At 37.8% G+C, this 14,141-nt stretch overlaps 4 protein-coding genes and 1 pseudogene across 13 annotated transcripts in view; 4 read left to right on the plus strand and 1 right to left on the minus strand.

Moving 5' to 3' along the window:
• The window catches only part of LOC104783167 (U-box domain-containing protein 33), a 12,552-nt gene extending 11,669 nt beyond the window's left edge, over positions 1-883 (plus strand). The window contains exons 10-11 of the mRNA XM_010508274.2: positions 5-213; positions 378-883. Coding sequence (XP_010506576.1) covers positions 5-213; positions 378-563 — 395 coding nt within the window. The 3' untranslated portion in view covers positions 564-883. The remainder of the gene's footprint in view (positions 1-4; positions 214-377) is intronic.
• LOC104783166 overlaps positions 1-3,651 on the plus strand; it is a 10,049-nt pseudogene extending 6,398 nt beyond the window's left edge.
• Positions 3,743-5,497, plus strand: LOC104783170 (U-box domain-containing protein 33-like). The gene is made up of 6 exons (XM_010508284.2): positions 3,743-4,121; positions 4,214-4,335; positions 4,402-4,523; positions 4,641-4,745; positions 4,831-5,071; positions 5,174-5,497. The coding sequence occupies exons 1-6, from the start codon at positions 3,956-3,958 to the stop codon at positions 5,267-5,269; spliced, it is 852 nt and encodes a 283-aa protein (XP_010506586.1). The 5' UTR covers positions 3,743-3,955; the 3' UTR covers positions 5,270-5,497.
• LOC104783168 (SKP1-like protein 20) lies at positions 5,575-9,089 on the minus strand. 10 transcript variants are annotated; one of them, XM_010508280.2, is made up of 11 exons: positions 8,936-9,089; positions 8,725-8,781; positions 8,230-8,350; positions 7,670-7,894; positions 7,400-7,591; positions 7,202-7,312; positions 6,986-7,055; positions 6,551-6,621; positions 6,310-6,476; positions 6,027-6,142; positions 5,575-5,929 (listed from the first exon to the last, which is right to left on the minus strand). In XM_010508280.2, the coding sequence occupies exons 4-11, from the start codon at positions 7,889-7,891 to the stop codon at positions 5,904-5,906; spliced, it is 975 nt and encodes a 324-aa protein (XP_010506582.1). In that variant the 5' UTR covers positions 7,892-7,894; positions 8,230-8,350; positions 8,725-8,781; positions 8,936-9,089; the 3' UTR covers positions 5,575-5,903. The 10 variants fall into 10 exon arrangements, with proteins under 10 accessions (XP_010506582.1, XP_010506579.1, XP_019100646.1 ...); XM_010508277.2 differs by having other exon boundaries at positions 8,204-8,350; XM_019245101.1 differs by having other exon boundaries at positions 8,204-8,466.
• LOC104783171 (aquaporin PIP1-2) lies at positions 11,642-13,670 on the plus strand. The gene is made up of 4 exons (XM_010508287.1): positions 11,642-12,053; positions 12,202-12,497; positions 13,094-13,234; positions 13,333-13,670. Exons 1-4 carry the CDS (start codon positions 11,726-11,728, stop codon positions 13,426-13,428), a joined length of 861 nt encoding a protein of 286 aa, XP_010506589.1. The 5' UTR covers positions 11,642-11,725; the 3' UTR covers positions 13,429-13,670.

A 14,141-nucleotide genomic window follows, 5' to 3' on the forward strand; every position in this document is an offset into this window, starting at 1 on the left:
GCAGGTGACTGGCCCTTTGTTCAGGCGGAGCAGCTTGCTCGCTTGGCATTAAGATGCTGCGAGACTGTCAGCGAGAATCGTCCGGATCTTGGAACTGAAGTGTGGAGGGTACTTGAACCTATGAGGGCTTCTAGTGGAGGATCTTCATCTTTCCATCTTGGCCGTAACGAGCACCGCATAGCCCCTCCATACTTCATTTGCCCCATTTTCCAGGTAACTAATATGTATAGTCTGAGTATGGATTTCTAATTTTATTATAAATCTCAGAAAACTTCGATCACAAAGGCATTGAAATTTGCTTGTTTGAGATCTCCACCATTATGTTGCAGTTTAATGGTACTAAACCCGTTTGTCCTCTGGTTTTACAAAACTTTCAGGAAGTCATGCAAGATCCGCATGTGGCTGCAGACGGTTTCACATACGAAGCAGAGGCTATAAGAGCGTGGCTGGACAGTGAACATGATACTTCACCAATGACCAATGTCAAGCTTTCTCACACCAGCCTAATCGCTAACCATGCTCTTCGTTCTGCGATTCAAGAGTGGCTTCAACATCATTGCTGAAAATAAAATCCTTCAAACCCTCAACCCCTGTTCCCGCAAGTAGTCTCTTATGAAAAAAAAAGTGTTTGCCTTTTTCTGCGGGAGGCACCAGAGAGTGAGTAAGATTAGTTTTTTCAGTCTTCCTTATACGTATACATAATACTATCTCCCCATATTTGTTTACTTTCTCAAGCATAGTGTAAGTCCTCCATATTTGTCATATATGAAAAGAAGAGGCTGGTGAGATTTGTATGTGTATATATTTATATATATATGTTCTGTATGAAAAAAGTTGTATGTTAATTCCTTTTATGTGAGAAGAACTGCCTCAATTTTTGTTCCTCCATTATGTTCGACTCTCGTTAGCACAAGGATTAGCCTCTGACATTATCTCACTAGTGATGCCCTTTACATAGCTAAACATTTAATTAGGATGAGTCTTAAATTATGAAGTCAATACTATCGTGTAATACTTGTTTTCCTCCTAGAAGAAGTTAACCTTTGATTGCCTAATATTGTGATTATTATTTGTTAAAGTTCTTATGATTAATCTTACTTAATTAGCAGTGAGGTCAGCTCGTTTTGGCGGCTAGTGGCATAGCTGTAAAGGAAACTCAGGAACCTAACGGCTAGTGGCACTGAGGTAAGCAACCTAACGCAGAATTGAAAGACATCAATCGGGAAATTGCTGAGACAGTGAGACTATTCTTCAGTATTTTCATATAAGTCTTGTGGAATTTGTGTATCTCTGTCAATATGTCGACATTCCTCTTCGAACATAGATATTGTCGTTGAAAGTCAAAAAGCCTTCATTATTTTAATACATGATACAACTTCTGCGTTAAGGCTACGTTTCGTCATTGGTATCGTGGTTGACTTCGTATGCATGTTATAACTGAACAAATGTTCTTGTTTGTTGATTGCTTCCTCTGTCAGATCTTCTATCATCTCTATTCTTGTATTGCAAAAGTTCATGTTTGTTCTTGTTTATTCTTTTGAGTGAATTAGAGGAATGTTTTGAGTGTCTTATATATATGGAGTGTGTAGGAAAGAGGAGCTTCGATCCAAGCAAAGGGGAAAAGTGTTGGCTTCACGAGGCTTCAATGCAGCGTTAAACGCTGAATCCAGACCAAGCAAGAGAGAGCTAGAGAGATGATGAGCAAACCAGTTTCGCAGCAGCTGCTAATGGATGAGAAGATATATGTTGCAGTGGGGACAGAATTAGGGAACAAGTCCACTCTTGTTTGGGCGATACAGAACACTGGAGGCAAGGAGTTCTGTATCGTCCACGTTCACCAGCCGCTCTGCAGAAAAGACAAGGAAAAGGCACAAAAGATCATGGACAAGTACCTTCAAACATGCAGGCTAATGCAGGTATGTTTTGGTTACTTCTATTGCTAATAAGTGATATTATTTATTTGTTTGATGATACAAGAGATAAAGAGAGCCGATTGTGATATTCTAGGTCCGTGCAGAGAAGATACTAATTGAAATGGAGTCGGAGTCGGTAGAGAAGAGACTCATCCAATTGATCTCAGAGCGCAATGTAAAGAAGCTTGTCATGGGAGCTGCGTCAGACAGCCACTAGTCAATGTACAAAGCACACCGGCATAACCAGCTACTTTGGATTTTCATCATCTCATGGATCTTTCTTGTTATCTTCACTTATTGATTCATAATTAATCTTAATTTGCAGGAGGATGGCAGATCTGTTATCCAGGAAAGCCATTTACATTCGTCAAGAAGCGCCTGCTACTTGTTGTATATGGTTTACTTGCAAAGGATACCTGGTATATACAAGGTCTATCCCGAGTCCCTGTAATCTGTGCTACCGTAACAGACGGTTTTTGGAATGCTATTTGTGTTTTATATCTGACTCCTGTGGTTTCAACAGGAACTGGGATTGTGAGAACAAATACATGTCAGAAGACTAACATATCTGGTGATGGTAATAATGCAGGGAAGCTATCATAGGTAACGCATCTCTTGAGTATGCATCTACAAGTTCTGATCAAGATTCAGTCCGTTCACGAGGATCTGTATTACCTTCGGGCCAATACACGATATCTAGAGGAAATGGAAATGTGTATCAATTAGCTGTCTTTGAAGCTGAGAAATCGAAAAAAGAAGCAAGCTTTGAGGCTTTCAAGCATCAGGAAGCTGAAAAAGAGAAAAATAAAGCAATGAAAAAGGTAACATGTTCTTGGCAATCTCTTCCTTGCTCCTACAATTTCTATTGCCATTGGGAATGTCGTTTTTTTCCTGATGATTACGAAGTTTTCTGACCAAATGTAGGCTAGAGAATGGGAAAGTGCCTATTTCGAGGAGTTGAAACGTAGGAAAGAAACAGAGATGGAGCTGACGAAAGCGAGAGAAAAACTCGAAATGATGAGGTATATCTGAGACCCGAATAACCGAGTCCTATATGTTGGTACAAAAGCTGCAAGACAAGTATAACTTGGCAACGAAAGTGTTGAGAAAAACCAAGGAAGAACGAGATGAACTGATAAAAAGACGCGACAAAGCAATTATAGAAGTAGAGGAGCTGAAGAGAGCCCAAGAGAAGGTCTCTCGATCTGATGAGCACCGTGAAGCTCCTCAGTACTTCATCTGTCCCATTTCACTGGTAAAACTAAAGTCAATCAAGGAAGATTGTATCGAATCAAATCATAAAAATTGAAACCTTTTTTCTTCTTCTACATAACGTTGCAGGAAGTGATGGAGGATCCACAACTAGCAGCAGATGGATTTACATATGAAGCAGAAGCCATAAGAACATGGCTTGAGAGTGGATATGAGACTTCACCAATGACGAACAAGAAGCTTCTTCATACAAACTTAGTTCCAAATCTTGCACTTCGATCTGCAATCCAGGAATGGCTTCACGCTTCACCCTCTTCCCGAAAGTGAAAGAGAAAAAGAAATATAATATTTATTCTTCAGCATTTGCTTCAACGATCTCGTCTACTTGATGTAATATAATGTATATAAAACCCATGTAATTTCAAAGACCTTTTCTTCATTCTTTGTTTTTTTTTTATGTAATACAATCTGACCATGTATATATTACGTTGAAAACAGCTAATAAACTAAATAAACTATGAAAAGATACCATGTCGAATACCACTTTTACATTGCATTTTCTAACATTGTTTCCTCATGATTTGTTATTTCCTTACTTTATTTTTCATAATCTTTTGGAAAAATGTAATCATCGATCTGTCTCTTTCAATAACATATATATATGTATAGATTGATGGAATATTCGAAGGAACAGAGATACCGGAATGGTGAGATGTGCAGCCATTGGGTGTCTTCTTGTCCAAGTAAACAAGCAAATGCTTCTGCAAGAGACTTGTCTTTTCCAAATTCTTGTCCCTCCATCTTCCTAGAAAGTTCCTTCTTCTCAGGCTATGGAGGAAACAGTCAGCTCAGGGATACTTGAAGAGAAAATCTACGTTGCAGTTGGGAGAAATGTATGGAAGAACACATCAAATCTCCTATGGGCATTACAAAACTCCGAGGGAAACAGAATCTGCATCCTTCATATTCACCAGCCATCTCCAACGATTCCTGTCTGTAAGTGTTGTTTACCCTCTTTTGGCTTTCTAATAAGTCTCTCTGATTAAGAAGTATTGACTTTTAAAACTCTTGTCACTTCTGATGCAAAGTGGGTACCAGATTCGAAGCTTCGACGGCTGATGAGGAGTTAGTGAGAGCATATAGAGGCAAAGAAACGGTGAAAACAGAGAAGATTCTACAAGAGTACCTTAGTATTTGCCTTAAGAAAGGGGTATGTATTGTGCATGTCAACTCTGTTTTCCTTAATCTATTTCTAAAAGGAGGTTGGCTTCTCTAGGTACAGGCAGAGAAACTGTGTTTTGAAAAGGACTCAATCGAGAAAGGGATTTTGGAAATGATACAACAGCATAAAATCAGGAAGCTTGTTATGGGAGCTGCTGCAGATAAACACTATTCCATGTAATAATTGCATTGGCTCATTGAGATTAGACATTTAGACATGACAATCTTTTTGGATCTCTCCTGTTTGTTTGCTCTCTAATTATGCCCGTGCGTGCGTCTTGTTAACGTTTGCAGGAAAATGGAGGATCTCAAGTCCAATAAAGCAAGCTTCGTCTGCGAACAAGCGCCTGCTACTTGTCAAATACAGTTTACCTGCAAAGGAAACCTTATCCACACAAGGTTTGGTGAAGACCTTTTTGTTTTCACAGAGATATTCATAACGGCTGGATGCTGCTTTTTTGCTGATGTTTCCTGATCAATGTAGGGAAGCTAGAATGGATGAAGTTCGAGCCCTCTCTGCGCTCTTGTCTGAGTTTCAGCGGCTTGTGTTGCCACAAATAAGCACCAATACGCTTCAAGAGGTAGTAAGTTTGGATGGACAAAAAGACAAGGGATCCTCCTCCTCTTGTCAGTCTGCTGGTACATTGTCACACCCCGGAAGATCTGAGGACTTAATAAACGAAGTTCAAGAGGAACCGAATGACTCATCTTCTCAAGTTTTCCCGGTATGTGTTGCAACTCTGACTAGAAATTATAAAGGCCCTGCAGATTATATTATATTCATTTCATCTGGTTGATGGAATTGCCTACTGTGCTTGTTTCATCAGTGCAGCGGAAGGGGACTAAACATGATAAACTTCCTGATCAGCTACACCAAACTATGGCAGAAGCTCACAATTCAAAACCATGAGCATCGTGAGTGACTCTCCAATTTAAACGTCTCCTGGAAGAAGAGAGAGATAAAAACTGCAATGAACTGATATAGTTGTATATACAATGTATGTAACAAGAATCATTTGTGTGAGATGTAGCTACTTGTGGCTTCTTCTTTTCTCGTCTTGTGTGACGTGTGAGTTGTGATGCTAAAACAAATGGAACCTGTCTTCATTATTTCTTCTTCTTCTAACTATAAATCTCAATTTAAGTTATCAGCAAGCCATTGATCCTGATCAAGGCGAGTGTTGTTATAATTTTCTTTTATCCTCTTAGGTCTAATTATCACATAGTCTAAGGAACTTAAACCATTTATTACACTCGCAATAGTGTGATACAAGAGAGTGTGTCTATGATAAATTTCTGATGCTAAAACAAAATAACTTAACGTAGAATTCTAACAACTAAAATAACTTACACGTGGTTTTACAAAGAAAAGGACGGATCACTAGAATGTTAAACATTCAAAATCAAAACTGTTACATGAGGACACGCATCAACCGCCGGTGGTGACTAGTGAACCATTCTCTCTCTCTATTTGCTCACATACATAACCAAAACTGTTTCATTTTCAGCTTCAATTGTGTCATGGAGATTGACCTTTAAGTTCAAACCATAACCCCGTCAGTCATCTAGAGTATGTCTAAAACCTGTTTGTCATTTATTTTACACCGCAAGCGTCCAACTCAACATTACAATTAAAGAAAAAAGCATAAGATAATGACGCCAAAATAGATACCACCATACCTGTATGCCGTCTTGTAGTCCCGTTGCCATTTATGGAGAAGTGTACAGGCCTTCTTTCTTGTCCTAGCGACCGAACCCAATTGGAGTTCAGTCTTTGAGCAAAATCCTCTACCTCTCTGTAATAACATTAATACACCACTCATGAGAACCAAGTCTATTTCATTTCCCAAATACGAGATTTTGATGGAGCTGATACTCATCTTTATTCATGAATTGGAGAACAATGTGTAACATTCATTATAAGAAATATATCCTAGTTTTGATTTAACAAGGAGGGTCTTACCTATCAAGCATTTCCCTCATGGCTGGATCGATTTCATCGTCTTCATCTTCAGACCTGGCCTTTGGTGTAGAAATGTCATCTTCTGCACTAGGTAAGTTGGGTACCTCTCTCATGCTGGACCCGGTCTTTACAACACATTGTTGTTTGGAATGAAGATCATGTGATTCCTAAGCACAAGGAACGCATTCATTGACTTGGTAAATACCGACCAGAAAACAAACACAGAGAAACTAGTCTGAACCTTATCATGAATGTCATTTGAAGAAACAATCTTCTTTTTCTTCTTCTTCTTTTTCTTTACCACCTTGGGATCTGTGAAACAGAATTTTCCTTACTTCCAATGAGGCCTTCAAAAGGAAGTAGAATAGAGAAAGTAGAAAACTAAGAGGCAACACAAACATAAATCCACAGACCAAATATCTCAATCAAATATGGATAATGAACTATTCACCAAAACAATATTAAAATGGCAGATATGTAGCTCAAAGAGGAAAATATAGTCAACAACCAAAAATATACATCACTGAATCAACACAAAAAGAATCCAAACATGAACTATAATGTGATGGTACAGTACTTCAGAGTTAAATAGAGAACCTGGAGCAGCCAACGAAGAAACAGAACAAATGAAAGGAAATTGTGAATTTAGAAAACCAGTAAGGTCAAAGGAAAGTACCTCTGCTGTTAATAAATGATAACAGGTCATCCACAGAACGTTCATCCACATGTTCTTCAACCTCAACATTCTAAGACAAGGAAAACCCCCAACTTCATAAGCTAGTGAAACAGTTCAAACTTGCAGACCAAAATTAGCCTCAATTTTCATTCATAAAGCTACAAACTACAAATTTGCAATATCCTAAACAATCTAAATAGAAACTGCTAAACAGACCTTCAATCTCTCTCTTTCTTTCAGCTCCTTTCTCTTCTTTGCGTACAATCTATTCAGTAGTCGAATCCGTGGATCATCCATCGTGTTCTTCAGAGGCTCTAATTTCTCCTCCTGGATAAATTATCAAAGAGCAGTCAAAAAAAGAAGCAGATGGAGAAGACACATCTTAAGAAGAAATGATTTTTGAGAAGCGCATACCTCAGTAAGGTCATCAGGCAAATGAAATATTTCTCGTATCTCTTCAGGGGTTTTTCCTTCAATGATTCGTGCAAGTGCACGACTAGTAAGATCAACCAAAGGCTTCAGCTGCAAACTGTCAGCGGCTGATGTTAACTCACAGAGCCTCTTTGTATCCATTCGGATGAATCTTTCATCATAAGTTTTCCGTTCCTAAAAGAGTGGAAAGTAGATGTATTGAAAAAGGCCCGACAGGGTATGAAAATTTATTCAATAATATAGAATACAAACCTTGTTTGAACGTCCAGGCATTTGATGAAATCTGCAATAATCAAGAACCAAGCTGAACATAGCTGGGTTAACTCGTTGTGGAAGCGATATTGCATGATTCTTAGAAGATCCAACACCCTTCTGTATTACCTCTTGACATATCATGGGACAGAACATTGCAACCTCTTGTTCTACTTGCTGGATTGAGCCATCAGCAGTTTGAAGCCATATGTAGGACTTCATCGTCTGAATTCATGACACCGGGAGAGAAATTTAGTCATTCATATAAATTCGTACAACTATAGAAAAATTACCAACTAGCTAATGTAATTCAGATGATGAGAATAAAGTTAATCATGAGTCAAACACTAAACTGTAAAGATCAAAAGGTGCCTTGGTTAATACTGAGAATGTCATGATATTTAACAACCCTCTAACCATCAAAAACTTAAACAATACTAGTTAAGGCATATGAACTATTAATCCTTTTCCAGCAGAGGTGAAGTAGCTGACTAAGATAGTCTAGTAGTAAAAGGAAAGGAATGAAATTATTACCTCTGGTTTCATGACGGCCAAATTACCTTCTGACATTGATGATAGATCTGATGTGTCTTCTGTTATAATTATTACTACACCTTAAGCTCCCTACTATACAAAACCTCCGTTCTACCTTTCAGCTCCAATATGCACACTCTCAACTCTCTTTTTGGCAAAAAAATAAAAATAAAAAGCATCACCCTTTAATGCTAAAAAGCATCTCTTTAACGGTATCTGACGAGCTAACAAGACAAATTTGAACCTCTAACATCCAATTCACTCTACAAAATCAAAAATTAAGCACAAACCGCAAATCAGGAAAAAAAAAGAAAAGAAACAAGAAGTATCTAAAAATTGATCCAATGAAGCAGCAAAACAAAAACAGAGCAAAAACAGCCGTATAAGTTTTGGAGGTACAATACGAATAATAAAAACAAGTAAAGCAAACAGATAGAGATAGAAGCACGCAATGAATCACCCAATAAGCTCTTTTTAACCAATGGGAAAGTCAATTATTTTGGAATAAACGCGTCGTTTACCTTAAATAACATAAATTGGGTAATGGAGGTCGACTTGCGACGAAGGGATTTTGAAACCTGGTGGTGGACAGCGACGGCGGACGGCGGCGGCCAAGCGATGTGGAGCGGGTAAGAGAGAGAAAGCGGAATTTAAATTTATTTTTATTTAAAAAAAAAATTACATTCAGATGATGAGACAACGGAGGAAAAATAAGAAAATGAGAGGACTGACCAAGTCCAGGTGTCATAACCACGTTGGCTAACTGATGGCTCGTGGTTGTAAAAAACAATACGGCAAGAACGTTGCGTAAAAAAGGAAACTAGGGTTGGTTAGTAGCGAGAGTGGTTCGAGTCGGTGATGCTTGTTGTGGTGGTTTTAGGTTCATTCGCCGTTAGACCAATTTTAAAAAAAATTTACAATTAGGAGACTTTGTTAATAAGCCAGAGGCGCTTATGGACTAAATTTAGGCCCAGTTAGAAGTATGGGCTTTATTTATCCAGACGATAGATGGGCCAAGTCTATTCGGTATACAGTACATATTTCCAAGAAATTTGGTTTTCCATATTGAGTTTGAATTTGAAATTAAATCGTAGGAACTCTCTCAGCTCAAGCTCACACACATCCTACGTGAAAATGAATAATTTCGGTCACAGATATATATTATTGTAAAAGGGAAACAACTTTGTTTTAATAACAAAAACGTATGTTTGGGTGAATTTTGTTTGTTTTAAATGTAAATTTTAATTAATATATATCCAAACTTTGATGTCCAATAATTTTCTTACATCCGTGAAGTTCATCTTTTAAACCGCTAAAACCACTTTTTTTTATCGATAAAGTTTTGAAAGTATTGTTATTGGATGTTTTAAGATTTTGGTATTGTACTTGTGGTTGTTTAGAAGACTCTTTTGTCAGAAAACTGAAAAAGAATTTTCAAAAAATAAAATAAAATCCAAGAGAGGTGGAGGTGGGGACTATAGCGCAACGGGAATATTGGGAGTGGGCATGCAATTATTGCACTCAGCTAAATAAAATTGATTTTGGCTGAAGGTGACAAGTGTTTGGGTGGCTTGGTCGGTTTTTGTCTACGTAAGTTTGTGCCACGTGTCCTCTTATCCGTGGATTGGACGGCTTGTAATCGTAGAATATTTTATCCTCGCAAACCAAAGTCCATACAAACAAATTACGACCTTCCCCCCCTTTCTTTTTTATTTTTCTTCGAAAAGCCATGGCTTAAAAACCAAGAAATTATAATAAAGAATTTTGCAAAAGTTCAATCCTGATGTTGATAGGTAGTATAGTAGTAGTACTACAATGAAATACCAATAGTTGAGTTTTGATACATAGGTTGAATGGGATTGGTAAGATGATTATATTTTTTTCGTCTTTTGCACACCTGGCAAAATGGTGTAGAATGGTTGTATTTGTGTTATGTATAAACTTATAAGACTTGTGTCGTTGTGTAAATCGAATTTTTTTGCAGAATCCAGAGGACTGTTATGATATCGACTCGACAGGCTTACTAATCAAAACTCATCATACTCATGCAAAACAAAATTATGGCGTTATTTGAGAATGTCAATGATGGTTCGGGATACCAACAATCCGAAAACAAACTTTGCAATATACACCGTTAAAATTACGTGGGTTCCAGAAGGAAATTTGGTACATGGTCATATTATCATATACTACAGTTCATCTGTTCATGATGTGTTATGTGTAAGCTTGGAAGGTAATATGAAAAAGGCAAGGGAGAGTAAATAACGAAATCTGGCAATTTGGTAATGAGACTAGAAGAAGAACAGCACGTGGGTAGGACATAGTGTCACACCCAAAAAGACAACAAAGCAACGAAGCAACCATAATTGTTCGGTCCTTTTTTTTTCTTCTTCTTTTTGGCTTAAACGTTGTCTTTCCTTTTTGGCAAATAGTGGATTGCAGCCGAATATTACACTACCCAATCTTCTTCTTTTAATCTCGTTAAAAATCCACCATTCATAATTTCATATCATACATATTATACATCCATGTTGAAACTGCTTCCTATATATATGTGTAAATGGTGTGGCGTTTTTTCTTCTTTCATATAGGCAATTTATTGATCTAGACTTGGGTGTAGTTGGTACAATAAAGTTGCATTATATACAAACAAAATTCCGATGTCATGATTGATTTGTCTGATTGGTGCATAGATTATTAACTAGCTCTTTCATTATAATTTATAGGATAATGGCGAAGATAATAAGTACAGTATATAACATAACATAACATAAAGAATCTCGTTTTTTTTCTTTTTTCCGTTTTACAGGTTATTATGATCACTCATAACTAAAATTGTTGGAGAATTAAAGTAAGAAAGTTATGCTATAAAGTAACTGTTGGAGAATTAAAATGATCACTAAACTAAAATTAGTAATGTTAGAAAGAAAATATTAGTAGTAGATTATTTGTTGAATGAGGTGTCTCTATGTCTTTTAGGTACGGGTGAGTCCATGTGCTCTTATCCTGACAACGGTCCAAATAAACCGCCGGTTCACCTCGACCACATATTCAACTCCTTTTTGTAATAGTTTTGTAGTATTTTCTTTTCTGGCAAATTAAAGTTCAAACATTAAAAAAAGAACATTCATGAAAGATACATGGATAAAATTCCACATAGTATACAGTATTTTATTAGAGTAGAATACGACATTTGATTAGAGTACATAAAAATAGCTGCAAAGCGGATTTTGAAACTCTGTCCACACACTTTAATTATCATTAGATCAATAACAAGCATTATCAGTAGCAGCATACATGATAACGTTAATTAATGTAATTAAAATCAACTAATTAATACTAATAATAATCATCGTCGTGTTTTTTATGTAAGTTTTAATTTTTCATTTGTTTGCATTATCTTCCAACATTGAGGTTTCGTCACTATAAAAACCACCACTCCCTCAAGCTTCTCTCTGCAACATACATAGTCACAGAGAAACCCCAAAAACCTAAAAAAAAGAGCTCTAAAGAGAGAGAGAGATGGAAGGTAAAGAAGAAGATGTTAGAGTCGGAGCAAACAAGTTTCCGGAGAGGCAACCGATCGGAACATCGGCTCAGAGTGACAAGGACTACAAGGAGCCACCACCTGCGCCCTTGTTCGAGCCAGGCGAGCTAGCTTCGTGGTCTTTCTGGAGAGCTGGAATCGCTGAGTTCATTGCTACGTTTTTGTTCCTCTACATCACTGTTTTGACTGTTATGGGTGTGAAGAGGTCACCTAGCATGTGTGCTTCCGTCGGTATCCAAGGTATCGCTTGGGCTTTCGGTGGTATGATCTTCGCTCTCGTCTACTGCACCGCCGGTATCTCCGGTAAGTCTTCTCGATTTCACTCTCCGATTTCACTTAATTAGAGCAAGTTTAGGCTTCACCCAGGAACAAATTAGGGTTTACAAACATATAAGTAGATCTCATTTAGAAGATTCGATCTGATTTGTGTATGTTATATTCAATTTCTCAGGTGGACACATCAACCCAGCGGTTACGTTCGGTTTGTTCTTAGCCAGGAAGCTTTCGCTTACACGAGCTGTGTACTACATAGTGATGCAGTGCTTAGGAGCTATCTGTGGAGCTGGTGTGGTTAAGGGTTTCCAGCCAAAGCAATACCAGGCTTTGGGAGGTGGAGCCAACACCATTGCTCCTGGCTACACCAAAGGAAGTGGTCTTGGTGCTGAGATTATTGGTACCTTTGTCCTTGTTTACACCGTCTTCTCTGCTACTGATGCCAAGAGAAACGCTCGTGACTCTCACGTTCCCGTATGTTTTTACAACTCAATCAATAAAAGGATGGGTTTTGGTTTTGTAACATCGGATCTAATTGGTTTTGGAAATTTNCTCACGATTTCACTTAGAGCAAGTTTAGGATTCAGCCAGGAACAAATTAGGGTTTACAAACATATATAAGTAGATCTGATTTAGAATGAGGAAGATTCGATCTGATTTGTGTATGTGTTATACAATTTCTCAGGTGGACACATCAACCCAGCGGTTACGTTCGGTTTGTTCTTAGCCAGGAAGCTTTCGCTTACACGAGCTGTGTACTACATAGTGATGCAGTGCTTAGGAGCTATCTGTGGAGCTGGTGTGGTTAAGGGTTTCCAGCCAAAGCAATACCAGGCTTTGGGAGGTGGAGCCAACACCATTGCTCCTGGCTACACCAAAGGAAGTGGTCTTGGTGCTGAGATTATTGGAACTTTTGTCCTTGTTTACACCGTCTTCTCTGCCACTGATGCCAAGAGAAACGCTCGTGACTCTCACGTTCCCGTAAGTTTTTGAAACACAACCAATAGAAAGGATGGGTTTTGGTTTTGTAACTTCGGATGAAAACGCCTAATTTTTGAAAATTTTGACAGATTCTTGCACCGCTCCCCATCGGATTCGCTGTGTTCTTGGTCCACTTAGCAACCATCCCCATCACCGGAACTGGAATCAACCCAGCAAGAAGTCTTGGAGCTGCTATCATCTTCAACAAGGACAACGCTTGGGACGACCACGTGAGTAGTTTTTCACTTCTCTCACCAAACTTACAGTCTTTAGACTTTGATTATCGGTTTACTGATGATATCTTTGTAACTTCTTCTTCTTCTTTCAGTGGGTCTTTTGGGTTGGACCATTCATTGGTGCTGCACTCGCTGCTCTGTACCACGTTATAGTTATCAGAGCCATCCCATTCAAGTCCAGAAGCTAAGCTGATTCAGTTATTTTTATAATCTGGCTTTTCATCTTAGTTTGCTTTTCTTTTGTGAATCTACTACCTGTGTGTAACGTGTGTTTGTATGTGTTGTTCATCTTCCTTTGCCTAATACCTAATGGAGACTCTTATGTAAAACAAAGAAATTCCCCAGAAACATCTGTAATCTTTCTTCTCCACTTATCAAAGGATTTCTATAATTGGCACATTCGGGCCATTTGTCTAGTAGAGACATATGATTATCTTGAATCCTAGTGGACCAAACATATTTAATGCATTACGTTACACTCTGCTACAAAAAGAAAACTGCCATTACAAATGAATCATGCCAAATGATATGACCCCTATCGATTAAAAATAGCTCAACTTCAAGAATATGACCCCTATCGATTAGAAAAACTACGAATCAACAAATCGTAGAGAACTTAATGAAAATTCAAAATTCATTATATATAAAAAAAAAAACTTGGATTGTGAAACATCAGAGAGTTACTCGATTATTCTACGGATTAATAAGAGTTGGAATTGAGGGAAATAAAATGTGCCCAAAATCGCGATCAGATCTCCAAACGATTTGACATTCTTTTACTACTATACAAGTAAAACCATAGTTGACAAAATTGTATTAAAATAAGATCTTATTAAATCAGATTGAGAGTTTGCTTACAAAATAATGAAATCAAATGTTACTATCTGAATTACGAAAAAAA

This window comes from Camelina sativa, chromosome 4 (assembly GCF_000633955.1).
Source record: "Camelina sativa cultivar DH55 chromosome 4, Cs, whole genome shotgun sequence".
In the NCBI taxonomy this organism is placed as follows: Eukaryota; Viridiplantae; Streptophyta; class Magnoliopsida; order Brassicales; family Brassicaceae; genus Camelina; species Camelina sativa.